The sequence below is a fragment of the Brachycentrus maculatus genome, unplaced genomic scaffold (genome assembly GCF_059751285.1).
Source record: "Brachycentrus maculatus isolate JH-2025_06_01 unplaced genomic scaffold, ASM5975128v1 h1tg000018l, whole genome shotgun sequence".
Taxonomy (NCBI): domain Eukaryota; kingdom Metazoa; phylum Arthropoda; class Insecta; order Trichoptera; family Brachycentridae; genus Brachycentrus; species Brachycentrus maculatus.
In genome coordinates this window covers 463,744-479,343 of record NW_028280772.1, presented here as the reverse complement: position 1 = coordinate 479,343, position 15,600 = coordinate 463,744, and the positions used below count along the sequence as shown (strand labels likewise).

The 15,600-nt window shown below is 35.4% G+C and overlaps 1 protein-coding gene across 5 annotated transcripts in view; it reads right to left on the bottom strand.

Annotated features, from left to right (window-relative positions):
* The window catches only part of Fhos (Formin homology 2 domain containing), a 100,118-nt gene that overhangs the window by 39,961 nt on the left and 44,557 nt on the right, over positions 1-15,600 (bottom strand). For all 5 annotated transcript variants that reach the window (XM_088267159.1, XM_088267142.1, XM_088267151.1 and 2 more), the window contains one exon: positions 3,860-3,969. In XM_088267159.1, coding sequence (XP_088123285.1) covers positions 3,860-3,969 — 110 coding nt within the window. The remainder of the gene's footprint in view (positions 1-3,859; positions 3,970-15,600) is intronic.

Below are 15,600 nucleotides of genomic sequence, written 5' to 3'. Positions count from 1 at the left end.
GATAACAGAGATATCAGTTCAGATAAATCAGTTGAAATAGAAGGTGTATCACTGACAAAAACAAAATGAAAGGAGGATAATAAGTGTCACATATGTGAAGGAGAATACCAATAAAGTGTTATGCAATGGCTCAAACGTAAATTATGTGGCCCGTGAAAATTGTGGAATATTAAGATATCTGAACTTTTTTTGCCAAAAATGTTACAAAAATGTTGAATAAAATTTCTTTTGCATGCGTCTACGTGTTATACGAAAGTGTCTACCGATTTATTTTGCTTTAAAATATAATTTTTCCATCGATCTTGCATTTTAATTCATGTCCCATTCATGATATACTAGTGTCCCACTCATGGGAGGGTGTTTATGAATGGGACATTTTAGGACATTATTTGAAATCGATTTTTCAGGCAGTTAGGTTATTTTTTTTAGAAAACAAAGTATGGCATATTTGTAGCTAAAAGATTGAATAAAGAGAAACCACGTTTACTTTTTATGATTTATTTTACGGAGAAAAACTAGAGAGGCAAAATCAAAAACGTCCCATCCATGGGCACTCTCCCCTACCTACCGAAAGCCGATATATTGGATTTTGGTGGTGAAAGGGTAAACCTTCGTTGACAAGTAAATTAAAATAATTAATGGATATTTATATATTACCACAAAGTGACTGCCGAATTAACTACTGAAATTAAAAGAATCATAGTAAGTGCAACAGCGCAAACGTCACGCGTTAAAAAAACGATTTCTAAGAACTCGTTTGTAAACAGATTGTCTCCCGTGTATTCTGAAAGTATATTTAGTTTCTTGAATTATGACTTAGTGATAATGGACTGCTATTTGATGGATGTTCGAAAAACAGGCAAGGTCAGGAAGTGCTCCAAAATAGTTTAAAAATTAACATTTAAAAAACAGGTATATTTCGTTTATTCCGGATATTAGGATTCGCCGAAACAAGCAAAGAAGAATTTAAGACCAGACTTACAATGATTATATATTCTAATCTTTGGTACATAGGGCACTGGGTCGCAGGAAGCCCCTCTTTCATATATAATCCGTATTGTCTGCAATTTTCCACTCCTTTGATCCAGATTCGAGAAACGCTGAACTGATCATGTACTTCTTCTTTGTTAGCCGTCTCTCCACTGCTGGGTGTAGGCTTCTTCTATTGTATTTGTTCCAGAGTTTTCTCGTTTAGGCTTTTTCACCACCCGCGACGGGGACAATGCCGTCCGCCCATCTTTTCTAAGGACCTATTCATCTCTTCATATCCCAAGGTCTCCACCCGAGAACTCTGGATGCCCATCTGTCCATTTCCTGTCGCGCAACATGACCCGCCCATCGCCATTTTAGTCTGGCAAGGTGATCTATCACATCGACAACCTTTGTCCGGCGTCTTGATGATTTCTTTGGTTTCTTCATTTCACATATCTGATAATTGCCGATTAAGTTAACGATGAGTTAAAGATGCCGTGCCCTTTGCACCATTGTCCGGATAGGAGATTAAAAACAAATAAATGAAAGAACTAAAAACAAAAGAAATTCAAACATGGCTGCTTTTTAATTGACTAAGTAAAGGTAAATTATTCATGCGATGGATAGCAGCGTCATCGACGCATCCGGGACCATTATCTCGGAAGCTGCGCAAGCTGCGACGGAGGAAACGAGTTGAGGTTTTCTGAGCTTTGGAACAGATACTCGAGTCAGAGATATTATTGAATATGTAGGTTAATTTCTAGTAGGAAATACGAGGCCAGTAAAGAGCGGCATGAAAACACATTAACGTCGTAATTTTGCATTGGTTTTAAAGTGAACTCATTCAAGCTACGAATTGTCAAAGAATAACTATATATATACATATATATATATATATATATATATATATATATATATATATATATATATATATATATATATATATATATATATATATATATATATATATATATATATATATATATATATATATATATATATATATATATATATATATATATATATATATATATATATATATATATATATATATATATATATATAATATATATATATATATATATATATATATATATATATATATATATATATATATATATATATATATATATATATAAACACACACACATACACACATATATATGTTCCAATTGGTCCGGGTGTTTGTGATGTATTTTTCACATTTACCTTCCCTAACCTTATGCCCTCCTCCGTAGTGTTCCGTTAATGGTCAGCACGCCTGGCTACCGTACTGGAGGTTCCGGGTTCGATTTCCAGGGGGGGTTGAAATAAATACAAGTGATGTTTTCACTCTGATTTTTATTGAATAATACCCTGGACTGGTACCTGAAGCGGAGGGCTGATCACCCTTCCTACGCGTGTCAACGATCAAGATGACGCTGCGCTTATATGATGCAGTGCCCTATGCACCACAGAATGCGGATGAGAGAATAAATGAGAATTGTCATCTTCTCTTCTTGGGTAAGAGGTACAACAATGGGCGCACGAAGGTGATCAGTGCCGCTCGCGAGTGACCCATATTCTAAAATCACCTGGTGACGACTCGGCCCGAGTTTACCGCGAAGCGGCTGGTGTTTATAGAAACAACTATTCCTGTACCCGACTACAAAAACCGAACTGAGTCATACGGCCATCCACTACTCTATTAACAATATTATTATAACTACATCAAATCGTCTGCCGCGATTCATAAATGCCACGAAATTGCGGGGGTAAAGTCAACTCTAACATATCGATGTATAGTAATTGATATTAAAATAAATATATAGAACATGAGATTGTGAGAGATAGAGACAATAGGCGACTATTATCGCGTTTTTGCATCGGCAAGTAAATTATCACAGGAAAATCACGAAACAATCGGTAGTATTCTTTTTTAAAATCCGTAAATAAGTAAGCGCGTCGGAAATGAAGACTCTAAGGAGCATATCTGATAAGAGTCTACGAGATAGAATAAGTATTCCTAATAATTCCTCGAGTATTCCAGGATAAGAGAAATGTGCGAGATCGAAGATGCCGTTAGGTGGGGAAGGCAACGAAGGAGACAATGTTATGCGCATGGGAGGATAATGGAACCGTCCAGACTCCCACATTGCACTGCACGGCGAACCGAAAGAAAGGCGACTCCCGGGCATACCACCTAAGAGATGGATTGATAGCTGGGAATTGACATCGCAGGACGCTTATCCTTCTTAAAAACAGACCGCGAGACCTACACAGAGAAGAATAACAAACAAGTAAGGGCGATATAAATGACTCAATTAATTAAATCAATGGTAGGAAACAATCCATTCGTGACGTCATTATTTGTCGCAACCGCTCAGAGTCAGAAGCGATAAACTTGCGTCTCTGTTACCGGGGGTTTGCGCACCCTGTTGCCGTATATCGTAATGGAAGCAGACGAGAGATAGAACTAGTGTAACGGTACTGACCTACTTGCGTTCCATACAGGCACACAAGCAGTGCCTGCCCTACCTTCCTCGCGGTCCATTTGGAAACAAGTAGCGCCTACCCCGCCTTGCAAAACAGCGTCTACCCTACATTACGCGTGCTCCATATAGGTACACAGTGAGTTTTTACCCTACTTTATATGTGAGTACCTAACTTGTCTTACAAGTAAGTGCCTACCCTATCTTAGTGGCGTTCTAAATATGCGCACGAGCAATGCCTTTCCTATCTTACGTAGCAAACGTAGATTCGAGAATTCCTATTCCAACGTGGCAAGGTAGTAAAAAAACCTTGACAACAGAAGAAACTTTTAGTACGACACTGGCCAAAGTGAGTTGGTGTGTTACAAAACTTAAGTGTGGAGAATAATATATTAATTATTAATTTCTTAACTTACTTTTTGTGAAATCCTTCCAGTTCCTCCTGCTGTTCACTGAGCGAAGACTCCAGATCGAGGTATGGCCCATAGTCGCCATCTTTGTACACTTGTAGGGCACTATCATCCAGCTGAAACAAATAGAGAAAATAATAAATTAACACGATGAAGAAGTAGCGTTGATGAGGAACCGTTCTAGATATTTCAGCGTGGCGGCAGGATAATTCAGCTCTAACCATTTATAATTCTGTGGGTTTTGTGCCGTATTCTCTTAAGATAGGTACTTCTAACCTTGCATGTTCTCACGCGTGGGAGATGATTGTTTATTCAGCATTGTAGTCATACAACATTGAAGAATTTAATAAGGTGTTATTGGAAGACAAAACTATGTTTCGGCAATCGATGGGATGAGCGTTTGGCAGTGGAGTCATGCAAAACGTGAAGTGTTGTTCACATAATAATTACAGGCACGATCAACCTTCAATGTGGGGAGTGTGAAAATGTATCCCGAGTTCCAACTGGGGAACTTGGAGAAAAAATCGGTTCAATTTACATACAAAAATGGTAAACTAATTAACAGCATTCATATACGTAGTTACATTTTTATTGATGCTCCAAAATATCAACGAGTAGAATTTTATTATCATTATGCAGAAGTTTGAGAAGATTGAGATGGAAATTTGGATGTCTGAATACGGAAATACAGGACCAGCCACCTTTTATCGGTTGGTTGAAGTGAACACTTTATACCCCGTGTAACATTTCGCTCACTCCTTTCAAGAACGTCATAAATCAAAAATCGACTATTTTCAGTTGTGCATGTTTTCGGAATGCCAAGAAAATGTTCTATATCCCAGCAAAAGAGGCATATTTTTAACTTAATATTTACCCGCTACAGGGCAGAAAGTGTTGTTTTTGCATTTGGAAGAAAAGGTATTGTTCAATTATTTTTTTTTAAATATACAAAATATTTTTAAATGGAGAAAAAACAGTCAGGTTTTACCTAAAAAGATCTGTTGCACAGTAAAAAGTTCAATAAGTGGGTTGATATTTATTTTTAATACATTGTGTTTTATTTTTGAACTTTAAAAACGTTCTCCTGAAAAATCAAGTTTTTTGATTTATGACGTTCTTGAAAGGAGTGAGCGATTTGTCATTCTATCCATGACGAAAACCACAATATTTATCAAAATAAATGCTCATTACATAATTTAGCGAAAATAAAAAAAATCTTTAAAAATATGATTTTTTTCATAATCTTTTATAATAATTTTTCATAATCCTGTAAAAACATTCCCATACTTATATCCCTTCTCTTCAAATGTAATCTAATTACTGTGTCTACTTACTTAACTACACAATTGTATGTACTTTGTATCCCTGAAGAAGACGAGGAAATTTGTAAAACCAAGTGTAAAAATACGACTAAAATAATGTGGTTAAAACAAAAATTGTTTCCTATTTTTATAAGTGTTAAAAAAATTCCAAGAAGCATTTTATTGTTTGCTGAAGCAATAACCGAATCGTATTTTTTATGTCTTTGTATAGTATAAGGGTTGTTGGTATCATGAAACTATTGAATTATTTTGAACATCTCAACATAGATAAAGAAGAATACGGCAGTAGGAAGTATTTACAGAGCTTACGACCCGTTATAGGCAGGTTATTTCATTATGTCGCTGTAATGCCCGTACAAAGCGTCATGAAAGTACCCCGTTTCGGACGGGACGGGTTGAATGTAGAAATAGTCAACTCGTAACAGATTGGTGCTCAATAAATATGATTATGGAAATTACTTTTGTATATTTTAAAATACAGGTTTTCGGAGAGTGCAAAAAACTCAAGTTTTAACGGTTTTCGCCAATCGACGTTTGTAAAGTGTATTGAAATACGTTAAAAGATAAACTCAGAAATGTGTCAATAATCTTAAAATTCAAATAGATTTTATACAAAATTTCAAACGAAGTTTTACTACTACTAACTGAATTAAAAAATGCCTTAAAAACAATTGATAATTATAAAAAAAGTTTTATGAAATAACGTATAATTATTATGTAATCAATACAGACTTATTCTGAAAATAGGGTGATTTTTAACATGAACCAAATTCTTTCAAACGCATTCACGAACTGTCATTTTCGATAGTTTACTGAATTCGTGCCTTGTAATGTTAGATGTGACTAACTAACCATCAGATAACCGGCAGATATAATAGAACGCCACGCCATTCTGTCTTTGCAAACATTCGTCTTCCACACAACGGAGTCCTGGTTTCAACTCTAATGTATGGAAGTGAGCATGGAGTTTGGAAAAGGAGGATGGAAGAGAAAAATAAAGAGTAAGAGAAAGAAATGCGATCCCTCAGACGAATGTGCCGCAAAACGATATATGATAGATGTTCGCATGGTGAAATAATGAAAGAATGCACGGTTGAGCATTATGGAAGAATAAAGATAGGTGCGTTGAGATACGTAGTTTAGACATGTGAGACTAATGAGTGAGGAAAGAACGGTAAACTAAATTTGTGAGCCGAATGTTGTTGGAAATAGAAGCAGAGGAAGGCGGAGGCAAACTTAACATGATCAAGTATTTCAAATATTTGGGCGTGGTCAGGTCAGGAGTCGGAATAATCAGCGTGTGTGTATGAGGAGATGCACGAAAGTGAAGAAGGCGAAGATTGTTTGCAAATACAAATTGGTGTGGAATTATACTGTCTCTGCCTGAAGCGGCGTGATGGTTGGTTGGTTAGTTAGTTTTTTTATTTATTAAAATTTCATCATGCAGATTGAGGTATCACGTTGCATATTGCTTCCGTAACAGTTACGATTGAATACACCACTATGAGGTGTGGAAAACGTAAATATTTACTCAATTATTGAGTAGACTGCTACCTATCGATCGGTATTGGTCCGTGACACTTATAAACTGATCACGTAATGTATAGTACGTTTATAATCGTATATAATAAACATACAAAAATACTGAACCTTCAATTCGTGTTGAAAGAGTCAATTTTTAATATGAACGTTTTATTTTCATATTTGACATCTCAATATGGAAGAATATGGAAGTGTGGGTATTTAAAGGACTTATGTCATGCCATAAGCCCTGTAAATACAGTAAATACAAGAACAGGCATGGCTCAAAGAATCACGGAACAAATGTGGAAGTGGGCAGGTCATGTGGCACGTATGTCGGACGATAGATGGACGAAAAGGGTGCTTGACTGGAGGGCCTAGAAGCGTGGGTAGATCCCATACAAGATGGTCCGATGACATTAGGAAAGTAGTGGGCCTGCATTAGAAGAGGGAACTGTGGTCCAAGAGGGAGGTCCCTTTTTAAATATTGGACACAGGAAGAAGGCTGAAGTAAGCAAGTATGAACTGTCATAGGCTGGTTAACAGGTGACTGTTATCCTGGCTAGATTGTCTTACTCTTTTCTTTCAACTGCGTGTTGAATTTGGAGAAGGGGAAGCGTTTTACTTTTTCGTTTGATCCAAACTAATTTGCCTTACCGCGCCTAAAAAAACACGTTTAAATTCCAAAAAAAATACACCCTGTAAATTTATATTTTTATTGTTATTTTCCGTGTCCAGTTATTGAATATCGGTATTGTTACGATGAGCGGAAATCATTAATAAAACATTAAAAACGTTGTTATTAATTATTACAATGTCCATTGAAGAGACAATTTAACATAATATTGATATAAAACAATCAGAACATAAGGCAGTGAATTGGGCTACGTCAATATGTACGACCACGTAGGTCATTGTTAGCTTACCAAAATTAAAAAATAATTATTTTTATGCATTTATTTATATAATTTTGTGCCAGAAAACGTTGCATTTGTGTAATTTAGATATAATTTACATAGCTGTTAAAAGGCCTCCAATGCGCGTTAAATGTACATACGATAAATTGCAGCCTAATTTTCTCTAAACACAAGTAACATTAATTTCACGTAATTGTTTTTTGTTTCTGGTTAAAACGCGTTTTAGTACTGAAAAAATAATTTTTTCTTCGAAATAAATATATGGGTTTGAAAATAAAATAGTTATTGAAAGAAAAAATGTATTAAAATATATTAGTAATACGAATTAAAAAAAATCAAATTCCAATATTTATTGTGAAAAAATATGCGCGGTAACATGTGTGGCTTCTCACGCAGCCGGTCTTTTTTTCAGCTCTCTCCAGTACCCGCTGGGAAGAACTGCTCGCATTCAGATATGGTGCAAGTAAAAAAGGAATGTTAATTTAATCGATACGCTAAGTTATTATTGTTGTGAACTTTTTTTACTTATCTTTAAATTTTATCCTGCTCCGCTGTTGATTTGTTTTACGAACAGTTTTTCTGAACGGAGTCGAGCGCTTTCTTATCTGAAAGAAATGTTAAATTGCTGACCTTGACACTGAAGAACGTCACACCAGTATCTTTTTCAAAAATTATCACACTACTTTTAGTACGATCGTAAAGATTTATTAATAGATTTATGTTTATTTACTCTTGTAATGGCCTCAGCTGTAAGGAGCGCGTATATTATTTGACCTTTAGCTTTATAATGGTGGACCCTTTTGCGATAATTTTTCTACTAATACACACTTTTAAAATTGATATTACAATTTTCAGCAATACTTTAGAATACCATAGATCGATACGGTCAGCAACGCAAATGTGCTCCAAAGAGCAAGAGTAGAAAGGCAGTTGCTGACTGATATCAATCAAGGTTTGGAAGATGTCCTAAGGGCATGTGCTGAGAGGTGAGAAGTACGAGCTAATGCACCTAATCATAAAAGGCAAAATAGAGGGTCGACGAAGTGTGGGCAGAAGACAGATCTCCTTTACTCTCAAGGGATAGTCGACGTCAGGGGGACCTGACGTGACACGCACAGAAGAAGAGAACAATAGAAAAGGTACATATACTTATATCACAAAAATTCAGACCAATTGAAAATACTCGTAGATATTACTTAAACACTTTTTCCAATTGGCGGGAATCGCCCGTCTGCCCAATTGTGCCTGTCTAGCTTACGGTGTTCATGTATCAAATGATTTAAATGGCGTCACACATCATATATGATTAATAACACTGCAAAAATTGGAGATAGATCTTCCGTGGTTAGGATGAGCATAGAGCACTGCGTTGAATTTCTGCTAAATTATACAATATAACGTAATAATAAGAAAGTAATTTGATAGTTTATCTGCAATTAAATCACTTTATGTGCTGGTAAAGGTCATCACAGCCTTAGCGATAAGCGGGGGAGAGCTGTTTGGATATATACCCAACATATCGTGACATTTAATAAACGAATTATGCAGAGCCATTCACACAAAATCGCATCTTTCAATGAATTTTAACTTTTAAAATAACATTCTTTGAAAGTCACTATAATGTCGAATTGGGATGTGAAGGATGAAAGGAGACTAAATGCAGCCGAAATGCGATCACTCAGACGAATGCGTGTAATTTGCTGAACTTTACGAATGCGGTAGATTTGCTAAAAGAAAACGATATAAGTATAAATAACGGGCGTTTACGACGTTTTCAGGGTAAATGTTGATATGTTCCCGTTTTATAAAAGCTCATACGTTTGTATGTGAAGATACCAATACTGCAATAAGTGAATGGAGATGAGAACATAAAAGTATGGGTAATTACAGGACTTATAAACTGTTATTTGCTGGTTTAAGTGATCACTCTACACACGTGCAACATTCTAATCGTAAAAAATTGAGTAGTGTGGTGTTCAACCAAGGGTAGAATGGTGAATGGTGAATAATGCAAACAGTCTAAAACAGGTTATAAGCTACGTAAATACCCAGACTTTTATATTCTTCTAAATTTGTGTTGAGATGTCAAAATGCAAAAATTAGAGGAGAAAACCCAAATTTGTGAACAAGTATTTGTCTTCTTCTTCTTCTTCTTTTTCTTTTTGTAGATCCTAGTGATCTGTTTGTGCCTCCACATGTCGCTCTTGGAATGTCGACTCCCAGCTGTCTTTCCATCTTTTCTGCCTGGGGGTCTGCGTCCTTCAGGGTTGCCTCGGAGGGCGACACGTGGAAGTCTGTCTTCTGACATTCTGTTTATATGTTTCTTCCAGTATCGCCTTCGTTATCGTCCCCACCTCACGATATCCTCCGACTTACACGTGATCAAGTATTTGGACCCACTTAAAATGTTGTGAATCTCGAAGGATATGAGAAACTGATCCCGGAAGAGGGCTACATCCCTGTTGTCGTTACCCCGATCACAGCCGAGATCTGGTGGAAGATGCCTCCCAGAGAAGAAGAAACAAAACAATATCATTTCGCAAAAACAAGCGTTATATTGCACGCGAATTACAGCACCATATCAGTTCGTCGCATTATCAAGTTATTGACGTATGTTATTAGTTCACACCGCAAATTGGCGTTCAAGGCTGAAACGGAGAGCGAACTACCACTTACCACTCTTGTTCATACATTTGGCATTCAACCGTTTCAGCTAATTCGTTATTATTTTATTCGCAGTGAATGTTGGACTTCGTGTACTGTATATGTTTTTTATTCTTTATTAATGTAATGTACAAGTATACACGAATATTTATGTACATATATGTTCTTCGTTAATAAACAGTACATGATTCAAGAGGAACGGGGTCCAGCTTGAATGAAAACTCGATGTAAAGTTAATAAATAATTGAATGATTATCTGAATTAACAGAAACATAGTCATAACAGTGGAGAATACAATAAATAAGACATTTTTTTCCAAGCTCCATCCCAACGTATCGTCTTTGTAGACTGTTAGGCTCAGCTCTCCTCGTCCTCGGGTTGTAAGTCCTTCTATCATATCGCTCACTCCTTTCAAGAACGTCATAAATAAAAAAACTTAAATATTAAGTTAAAAATATGCCACTTTTGCTGGAATATAGTACATTTTCTGGGCATTCCGAAAACACGCACAACGGAAAATTTACGATTTTTTATTTATGGCGTTATTGAAAGGAGTGAGCGATATATGTAACCTATATATTCAGACTTGTTTATTCTTCTTCATTTACCATTATGTTCAGAAGTCAAAACGTAAAAATTCTTCGATATTCATTGAATCTGCGCATGATGCGACTGAAAATTTGGTTAGGAATTGGAAATATATAAGGAAAAGTATTTTGATAACAAGTTAACTAACTATCCATCACGCCATCAATTCGTATAGCGAGATTTTACTGAATACCGATAATAAAATTAGGATTCCATCGTGATATTGATTGATTGTAATATTATAGTAGGCGTATATCATTAATTATACATTACCGTGTAATATTTTAAGTATCCTAATATGATCTGCCTAATTATGATTAAATTATATTAGATCCTTGACCGTGTAGGTTGCTACACATGATAATATTGATTGAAAATATTGAACCAATGCCAGTGCTTTCTAGATAAGAAATACGTAACGTGTTGTACATGTGTCTCTAGGACGCGTGACCTTTGTGAAAAAAAGTTAATAAATAATTAATGATACTCTTGTGTGCTTCGGTATTTTAGCGCATAGATCCAGAACGACGGTGAAATTGCAAGGAAATGACATGAAAATAGTGTCAAGGTGGAATGATAATTCAACATAGACGAAGATGTTTATTGAGAGTAGGATTTACACAGATTATATCCTATCATTTATAGTTCGTTGTTGAATACTTACCATTCAACTCATGACTGACGACCACATTTCTAAAATTTTAGAATGTTGTATATATAATTTTCACACAAATGTTTTTCATTGAATATTTTTCTTCGTCTTTATTGATTGTTTGACAATCTTGATTGCGATTTCGATCTCAAGTGCAGCAAACCTGGTATTCTTGGACAAAAATTTGTAGACGAAATGTCGTACAGAACATCATGATTTTAAATTGATTGAACATCATGATTTTAAATTGATTGACTGAAGAATATGAACTTAATTTCTCCCTTGATTTCTTCATCGCGTTTCCCTACACATAAAAGTTATTAAAAAAACCTTTATTTTGTAAAACATTTTGAACCCATAGTGTACCATAAAAAAATAAAATAAAATGTTTGATGTTATCTTGTTTTCATAATATTAAAAGGTGAAAAGGAAACCAAATTTAAAAATATTTAAAAATATTGTTTTATTGCTCATTCGTATACCAATCGTTGCTAAATGTGACAAGATCACAGCTTCCATGTAATACAAAAGGCACTGACAAATTGTTTAATACATTATACTTATACGTGTCTAATTATAACTCCACCTACATGAGATGAAATCTAAGGAGTTATGTAGAGCAGATAGAAAAGAAGGCAGACCATGTGTCGAACAATGATATCAAAAACCTGGTTCAGGACAGAGCGGTGGAACGTGCAGCATAGATAAGAACATTGCTGTGAAATGAAAGATATATGTATATATATATATATATATGTATATATATATATATATATATATATATATATATATATATATATATATATATATATATATATATATATGTGTATATATACATATATATATATATGTGTGTGTGTGTGTGTGTGTGTGTGTGTGTGTGTGTGTATGTAAGATAAATTCAGTTATCCGAAATATATTACTTATCATTGTGAAACCACCAATATAACATACTTATGTTCCCGATAGTTACCTAAGACAGCGTCGGCATAGATTGTTTCACATTCCTATACACAGGACCAACCTGCCGATGGTTATGCCTGTAGGAAGAGCTACCGCTATGTTGAACAATATCACATTGGATATTGATCTGTTCCATGTGTCCGAAGGAGTTTTCCGAAGCGGGATTCTTCTACACCTTTAAGTCTTCTTGCTTGCTTTTAATATATACGCCTTGAATATTGTTTGTTATGTACATATTATTTTTTTGTTGAATAAATTGAAATTGAAATTGAAATTGAATTAAAACATAAAATATTTTTTTGTTGTTGGTTTAATTGAGTGAAATTTTCCACTAACAAACGTCGGCCCACTATTCGTCGGCGCTATTGTCAAGACGCAGGAATGGGTCTAGTTATAATAATATAATGTCTTCTATTATATATACATATATCTACTTAGTGGGCACTCAATCATGTATTAACAAATATATTTTAATTTTAAATTGATATCCTAACGCTAGGCATATCTTATTCTATAATTTCGAAACGGCCGTGTAGACGCCACCACCCTTATATAAGCCTCCCCTAATTTTAGTACCTTATTTGACGACACGATGGCAGCGCTTACGTTTCCAGTTTTCATGCAAAGCGTCGTAGGCCGAGAATATAAGACGTTTGAAAATGAGTTTTTGCTCAGGACGAACTAAGCATAACAAACCGTCCCCCCTTCTTATAACAAACTATTTTTGGAAAGGTACATTGTACCTTATAGACCTACTTAAACATGCATGTATGTATGTATGTTGGGCGATACGAAGGCGACAAATGTTCATCAAATACCTTGGGTTATTTAATGACTATTCTATCACCGAATCATTCGTTCAATACCTTGTGTTATTTAATGACTATTCTATCACCGAATCGTTCATTAAATACCTTGTGTTATTTAATGACCATTTTGTCACCGAATCATTTTTAAAAGTCTCACTCGTTATGTTTTAACAGGTACGTTCCAGTTTGGATTCCAACTTTTAAATTTGACTTATTTCATGCCTACGTCACGATGACCAGTGAAAGGGTGTTTAAGGGATAGGTGGGTACAGTCGAAGAACACCAGCACATTTAGCGAGTATCCGAATAATAAAATGAAAAATTGTGATAGAAGGAAAGTAATATCTATCCATTTTATATTAAATTTTTACTTGGTAAATAACACTATTTCTGAAAATGTCGTTTTTAATTATTGAAATAACCCGCAAAGCCTCTACTCTTAGAGGGTTATCTGCAGATGGAATAGTAAGTATACGGAAGGTAAATGTAAAAAAACATCACAAACACCGAGACCAATTGAACTTGAATTTATTTTGCAATCGTCGGGAATCGATTCCGCGACGCCAGTTTCGCATTCGCTTGTGTTTCGATGCATTCCGTATCATTTTCAAACATCGTATGCATCGGAATGCATCGAAACACGTGTCACAATAGATTTTCAGACATATTGAATCAAATCATCCTGCAAACGCTCGATGGCTAACTCTGAATGTGTGCTAAAAACATCATTTGGCACCTTTTTCATTCTGTGTCCGATAGAAATCAGTCTTTTTTTCTCTCCATACCACCGTAGCCCACCTCATATATACATATGGTATTATGCTGCCATACATCGATTTTATGCTGCCAACTATTACGTGAATTCTGATCGTCGCCAGAGTTTAGGCGAACACATCATCAAGATAACTTTAATTATTTATTGATTTGACACTAACGTTGAATGACATGCTGATTATTTTAAAAATTAAACACTTGTCTTAAACCACTTATTTGTAATCACCTGTCGATGAACACATCTGCAGTTTTCTAGTGTAAAATAAAATAAAACTCAATAAGTAGTAATAACTCAACTAGTGGTAATAACTCCATAGGTGTTAATAATATTAATAAGTAAACAAGTGTTTAATTTTGAACATAACTTGTGTGTTGGAGTGTTAAAAAATTAACGGATGTTAAGTTAAAAAGCCTATGGACACTTGATGGACGCTAGGCCGACAGACATTTGGAACTGATTTTAAGATTGGTGTTAAAAATTAATGCTAATTAAATACTCTCGTTCGCTGGAATTTTGTGTTTCTAATATTATTTAAGTCATAAGAAAACAACAGCGTTATAATTTATGTCCAATTGAAGAGGATTTGCAAACAAACTTGTAAGGTTTCATCATATTAACTCGACATACAACATTGATGTAAGGAAACGTGCTTGCCGGTTTGTAATCAGCTTGGGGACCTATTCAGAATCATATCCGTTTCGATTGGTGAGAAATTAGGCTGTTTTAGTATCTTTAATGGAGCTTTAATGCCTTTCTGGAAAAACACTGATTTAAAGAGTCAAAGTGAAAAGTGTAAAAAATCAAAATTTAATGTGTAAAGTGAAACGAAGCTTCCATCGTTTTTATAATTACTTCTATGTTTGTCCGCCTCCGTAGTGTAATGGTCAGCACGTTCGGCTACCGTTCTGGAGGTCCCGGGTTCGATTCCCAAGGGGGGTAAAATAAATATAAGTGATTTTTTCACTGTAATGTTTATTCAATATTACCACGGACTGGTACCTGAAGCGGAGGGCTGATCATCTTTCCTTCATGTGTAAACGATCAAGATAACACTGCGTTAATATGACACAGTGCCCTATGCACCATTGGGGTGCGGATAAGGGTTTTATTTTATTATTATTATGTTGACGAGTTGATTATTAACAATATTAATATAATTTATTTTATATGACTTGACGTACACGTTAATGTCTGTACCCGACGGATTGTTCAGTTCTTTGGACACGTTGCGCGTGGCAATGAGGATGGCCTGGAACTGGTTGTGTTTGGTAGCCTGGGGGTGAAGAGAGGGAGAGGAAGATCCTCACACGATGGACCGATCAAGTTGAGGCACCTCGGTGGTTGGAGCGCTACGTGCTGCGCAGTCAAGAGATAACTGGAGAAGAGTCATTGCTTCGACAGGGGTCACAACCCTTAGTAATGAGGAATAAGACGGAGAAGAGATTAAAGCATTAGAATAATTAACGATTTTCCCGTTGCGAATACCAAATACAGATACAAAATGGCTTTATCGCTAATTTATTTTTTGCAATTTAT